Source organism: Triticum aestivum, chromosome 5D, assembly GCF_018294505.1.
Source record: "Triticum aestivum cultivar Chinese Spring chromosome 5D, IWGSC CS RefSeq v2.1, whole genome shotgun sequence".
Taxonomy (NCBI): domain Eukaryota; kingdom Viridiplantae; phylum Streptophyta; class Magnoliopsida; order Poales; family Poaceae; genus Triticum; species Triticum aestivum.
The window spans coordinates 508,491,955-508,498,164 of record NC_057808.1 but is presented as its reverse complement, the minus strand read 5'-3'; the positions used below and the strand labels follow the sequence as shown (position 1 = coordinate 508,498,164).

At 61.5% G+C, this 6,210-nt stretch overlaps 1 protein-coding gene across 1 annotated transcript; it reads right to left on the bottom strand.

The window, feature by feature from the left end:
* Positions 1-1,515: 1,515 nt before the first annotated feature.
* On the bottom strand, positions 1,516-3,735 carry LOC123125815 (serine/threonine-protein kinase AGC1-5). Its single transcript, XM_044546264.1, has 3 exons — positions 3,574-3,735; positions 2,669-3,391; positions 1,516-2,564 (listed from the first exon to the last, which is right to left on the bottom strand). The coding sequence occupies exons 2-3, from the start codon at positions 3,352-3,354 to the stop codon at positions 1,694-1,696; spliced, it is 1,557 nt and encodes a 518-aa protein (XP_044402199.1). The 5' UTR covers positions 3,355-3,391; positions 3,574-3,735; the 3' UTR covers positions 1,516-1,693.
* Between the last annotated feature and the right edge of the window lie 2,475 nt (positions 3,736-6,210).

The following is a 6,210-nucleotide window of genomic DNA, read 5'->3' as shown; positions in this document are numbered from 1 at the left end:
CTGGCGAAGGCTGATTTGGAGAATGCCAGATATAGGAGGGCCCTTGCTTGAAAAACATACAGACCTAGTACACCTTTTTTTTGCATCACAGACCTACCCCTCGTTGGTCCGACAAAGCCCTTCATTGGCGTGAGAACATGTACTTACGTACACGCGCCAAACAAAGATGCATCAATCCAGCGGCTATAGGGGTGGCTGAGAGTTTAGCTAATTCTCAATCTACTGAGAATTAGCAAGTCCATTTTTCCTTTTCAGCTGACTAAGAATTAGCAAGTCCCTTTTTTTCTCGTATTGCTTTGTGAATTTGATGATTGCATCACTTTGTGGATCCTCGTTGTCATAACACACCCCGCTATATTAATATAGCAAACACCCGATACAACCAATGATAGGTGTTAGGACGGAGGCAATACAATACACAAAAAAAAGAAAGAGAAAATACCAAACAAATAAATGCCAACAACGGCGGATCAATAAAAACGAAGAAGCCTCGCGACCGCTGCGCCCATCGGAGATCTCCCACCAAGCTCCTAGACTTCGAAGCGCCCGTACCAATCAACACCTCCAAGAAGGACACGAGATGACGACGCTGCTGCCAAGGGTTTCCCTGGTACGCGGCGAGGAGAAAGGAAGGGTAGCACCCGACGCCCTCGAGGATGGTCCGGCGGCACCCTCAGGCACCACTGCGTCAGTGTCGGCCATGCCGACAAGGATTTCTCCTGATCCCAACCTTCACCCCGAGCGCTCCAGAGCACGCCACCATACCATCCACCACCCTGCGCCAACGCGGGTTTGAAGCTTCCCACGCCGTCTCACCACAGCACCGCGGAGTGGGGCCTGCACAACGAAGAAGAGGAGCCGGGACTAGGGCCAGCAGCACCATTGGCATGCGGGTGGGCCCAACCTCCACCGTCAACGACGGTAACCGATCGGATGCAACAGCAGGAGCATACCAGGCCCATGGGCCCACAGACCCGGTCGGGTCCTGAGATGCCCGTAAAGTTCCCGCCTCGCGCTGCACAAGGCACGCGGGCGGCGTCGACCCCCCTGTCCGACTTGCTCCTCCTCACCGCGCACCAGGCGTCGATGCCGCGCCGGAGCCGGCCCGCTAGGGCCTAGATCCGGATACGGGCGCGCTGCCGGCCACCCCGCGCCACCAATCTGACCCACCGCCAAGGAGCATCGCGGCCACCTCGCCCACCGCTGGCCACCGGCTCCAGGTCGCCGGGCCGCCGCCAAGCCGAGCCTCACCACCGCCGCCCCTGCTCCGGGAAGGAGAGCCGCGCGCGGGGGTACATAAGGTCCCACCGCCGTAGACACCACCTGTGCCAGATCCGGGGGCGCCCGCAGGGAAATTGGGAGGAGGAAGGGGGCCGAAGGGAGGGAGGTCGCGCGCCGCCCCGGCTGCCTCCCAGGGAGGCTAGGACGGGGTCGGGAGGGAGGTCCGAAATTTTCTAGCCCCTCATACTCCATAACACTTTTGACCAATATATATATATGGATCTTCCCCGGTGATTTAGAAAGAAGAAGAAAAGAAACTTCAGCCCTACAGTGCAACAATGGATCTGCACTCTGCAACATACGAAGGCTTTGCTAGAAATATTTGATGAACAAAATAACATGGACAGAGATGGGGCTATCTCGGGCACGTGTGTGTTGTGTGGTGAAGCGAGACCTAGCAGAAGATTGCTTCCTAGAAGTACTCGAAATCGACGTACGACGACGGATCAGCATGAGGTGAGCCGGCCTTCCCACCGGCGGCGCTCCTCGGCGTGCCGCCCTGCGACGGGGCGTCGCTGGGGAGGCGCACGGGGGCGGGGCAGCAGTCCACGGCGTCGGGGATGTAGGGCGGCGCGGCGCTCCTGACGAGCGCCCAGTTGACGCCCTCGAAGAATGGGTGCTGCTTGATCTCGGCGGCGCCGCGGCGGTACGCGAGCCGCTTCTGCGGCTCCTTGGCCAGCAGGCCCCGGATGAGGTCCCTGGCGGCGGCGCTGACGCCGGGCGCGTCCGGGAAGCGCAGCGGCTGGCCGACGACGTTGAAGAGCGTGGCGCGGTTGCCGGAGCCCTTGAAGGGCGTGGTGCCGTGCAGCAGCTCGTAGAGGAAGACGCCGAAGGTCCACCAGTCGACGGCGCTGCCGTGGCCGTCGCCGCGGATGATCTCGGGCGCCAGGTACTCGTGCGTGCCGACGAAGGACATGGAGCGCGCGCCGGTCGGCTCGGCCATGAACTCGAGCGACGTCCACGGCTGCTTCTTGCCGTCGCCGACCACCAGTTCTTGCTGGTTGGCCTTGGCCGCCGCCAGCTTCTTCTTGCCCTTGGCCTTGCTGGAGGAGAGGATGCGCGGGAGCTTGCAGCCGTGGACGAGGCCGGCGGCGGCGCCGACGCGGCCGGACGGGGTGCGGACGAGCGTGGGGCTGACGGCGCAGCGGAGCGAGAGGTCGAAGTCGGAGAGCATGATGTGGCCTTCCTCCCTGACCAGCACGTTCTCCGGCTTGAGGTCCCGGTACACCACGCCCAGCATGTGCAGGTACTCCAGCGCCAGCAGCACCTCGGACGCGTAAAACCTGCACATATCATGGCGGAGATTCTTTCTCAGTGACAAACAGAGCTCGTCCAAGACAAAATGGATGGCTTTGAAGAGACACTAGGTCAGGTCATGTCTGGTCACCTGGCGGCGTGCTCGGTGAAGTGCTTGTTGGGCTGCTTCTGGCGGAGGGAGTGCAGGTTGCCGCCGCTGCAGAACTCCATGAGGAGGCAGAAGAACTTGTCGGTCTCGAAGTGGGAGTAGAGCGTGGGGAGGAAGGGGTGGTCGAGCAGGCCGAGGATCTCGCGCTCCGTCTGCGCGCGGGACAGCTTGTTCCGGCTCACCAGGGACCCCTTGTCCATCACCTTCATGGCGAAGAGCGCGCCCCCGCCCGCGGCGCCGCGGAGCTCCACCAGGTACACACTGCCGATGTCGCCGTACCCCAGCCGCTTGAGCAGCCGGAAGTGGCCCAGGCTGAGCGGCGACTCGCGCGCGTCCGCCGCCCGGATGGCCTCCCAGCGCCCGTCCCCGCCGGTGTGCCGCCGCACGAGCACCGCGGCCACGCTGTTGTTGTTGCTGTTCCCGCTCCCGGCGTCGGCGTCGGCGTCGGCGTGGCTTCGTATGGAGCCGTCCGGGTCGGGGGCGTCGAGGGAGGCCGGGACCGTCGCGGTGGAGGCGGAGCGGGCGGTCCCGTCCGCATAGATCGGGTTCATGCTCTTCCTGAAGCCCGGCGGCTCCGTCGCGGCGGCGTCGAGCATCCTCGGGCTCGGCAGCGTGGTCGGGTACGTGCGGGCGCCGGCGTCGACGCTCCTGAACCTGATGCGCTCCATGCCACCCAGCTAGCAGCGCCCGTCACTCCATGGCGCACTGCGCAAGCTGCTCAGATTAGGCGCGCTCTAAACTTCTAATCAATCGATCGATCGCGCTTCCGTAACACTCATGCCGTCATGCGATGCGAGTCGCTCAAATTGGTCACCAACAAAGAGAATTTCCTAACCGATGAACCAAACAGTGGAATGGAAAAGGGAAACGGAATCAGAGCAGCGTACCAGTTGGCGGTTGGACGGAGGTCGCAGAGGGAGACAGAAGTCGATGGCGTGCAGAGCAGAGATGGCGGGTTGGGTGGTGGTGGTGGAGTTAAGGGCGTCCGCATGTATGTCGCTGGTGGTGTTCGTGGTTGCCACCACCAGGAAGCAGGAGATTGATTGATGGATGTGGAGGAAAGGTTTAACAATGGAAGGAAGGGAAGAGACGTGGAGGGGGCGAAGGGGAAGGGGAATGGGATTCTGGTCGTGGCGACAGACAACGGAAGAGAGGATGTCAACGCAGCCGGCCGGCCGGCCGGTTGTTCGTGTAATTGTGTCTGTGTGTGTTAGAGCATCTCCAGCCCGTTGGCCCCAAAAGGGGCGCGTAAAATCGCCGCCTGGGACGAACCGGCGCTAAACCGCGTGTTAGGGACGTGATGCTTCCTAGTCGCCGCCCCATGTTGCATTTTGGTTTTCTTTAAAAAACAAAATCCGGCCCCACGTTCGTACCTGCTGCTCCCTTGCCCAGGGTCGCCGAGGCGCGGCGGGTTGGACAGTTCGGGGGCGTCCTCGTCCTCGTCGCTGTCGAGGATCACCATGCCGTTCTCGTCCTCGCGCCCACGCTGGCGGGCGGCTATCTCCTGCAGGGCTCGGCGCTGCCGGACCATCTCATCGCGAAGGTAGTCGTCCTGCGTCCACTTTAGGGCGGCCTCGTCGGAGAAGCCGGACCGGGCTATGGCCTCGTACTCCGCAGGGAGGCCGGACTCCACCTTCGGCCTGACGAGCCGGGCAGAGGTGGGGGGGACTCGGCGATGCGGACACCGCAGCTGCGGGTGCGCCGGCTGATCGACGTGTCCTGGGGCTCCGGCTTGACGGGGAGGAGGAGGGAGAGCCGGACAAGCGGTCGGACGAGGAGGAGGACGCCGGGTCCATGCGTCTCGGCGTCCACGAGCTCCCACGCCGGCGGGAGAAGGTGGGGGGAGCGGGGTACTCCAGCCTCGGCATGTTGCCGCCCTCAATGTACTCGAGGACGGCCTCCAGCGTGCGGCCGGGCACGCCCCACCATCGGCGGCGCCCGTCGGCGTTGTGCTTCCCGGAGGGCACGATGCCGTTGGTGGCCTCGAGCTGCTCGGCGTGGCGACGACGGAAGTACGGCTCTCACAGCGTGCTGTCGGGGGTGTACCTCGGCCCTTCTCTCGCCGCCTGCGGCAAAGAGGAACGGATACGGGCGATCTCCGCACGCCTGGCCGCCCCGGTGGGCGGCGGTGGCACCGGGACCCCGCCGGCGCTTATCCTCCACGCCCCGGGCACCCGCATGTCCGGCGGGACCAGGTACTCGGCCTCATAGAGAAGCCGGGCTTCATCCTCGTGAAGGTAGCGGCGGCCGAAGCCGTTCGCCGCCGCGCCATCGCCTGGGTAGCGCTCAGCCATTGGGTGAACTGGAAACGGCGAGAAGAGAGGGAGGAACGGGGGCTTCGGCGGTGGAGAGCGAGGTCTGTGCGTGGCTCACCGGTGCGGGAGGGGGCGACTTATATAGGCGGCGCCCGCGTGGCCGCCGTGTGTACGCGTGGCGGGCGACCTTCACTGCGCCGCCCGTGAGGCATCAATGGAGGCTGACCGGCGCGGCAGCGTGCGGCAGCTTTGGCATTGATTCCCCGTGGAAACCGAGGCGATGAGGACGACGAAGCGACGAGAACAGCCGAGTCGCTGCCAAGGAGGGCCCACCGATTTTTGCCGCCAAAAACGATTCAGCCGGCGCCTCCAAGCGCCCCCCGCGCGCTGGGTTCGGCCTGCGTCCGCCGGCGCCAATTTCGGCCCGAGCCGGCGAAAAAAGGGCCTTTGGGGGCCCGACTGGGCCGATTTTTCGGCGCCGGCGGCCAAAAAATCGCCTAGGGGACCTTGTTGGGGGCGCGGCTGGAGATGCTCAGTTCCGATGATCGATTTTAGCACGAACGCATTCTCAAAAACAAAAAAAGTTAGCACGGACGCGTAACACGTTACCGTGGCACTTCTTCTCCCTGACCGACCAATAATTTTCAGAGGCCTGTTCCAAGAAAATGAGTAAAAAATTAGGACAAACGAGGCAAAACTTACTTTTTAGTCCTTCCCCGTACGATGCAAGGCGCTTAGGAGGTGCTTAGAGAAATAAAAATCAATGTTTTTGTAAGCATCGGTGCTTATATATCTAGGGTAGACGTTAATTAGGCGTTTCTCTATAAATGGGCACTAGTGATTCAAAAAAGAAAAAATGATTCATTTATTTTAAGCACCTCTCTAAGCATCTGTCATTGTACACCACATTAGAGGCCTAGGACAAACTCATCTTTAAAATAACGGAGTTATCAACAAGTCAGAATTACATCAATCAACAACTTACGAGGAAATAGAAAATGGCATATACAACTTACATTGAGGAAGCAATGGTCTCCACCCAAGGAAAACGAGCCCTGAGCCACTCGCAGTTGGGCAAGCATGATCACCAAGTCACCCGCCTCCGCCTGGTCACTAGCCCACTACCCTCTCGCCAAAGATTGAAGGACGTCACACCCAGTGGCGGAGCTTGGTAGAAACTGCTGGGGGGCCAAGACCAAAACATGAGTATGGTTTCTCATATAGGTTCTTCCCAAAAAGTTCCTTCGGAGCTTGGTGTGTGTGTGTGTG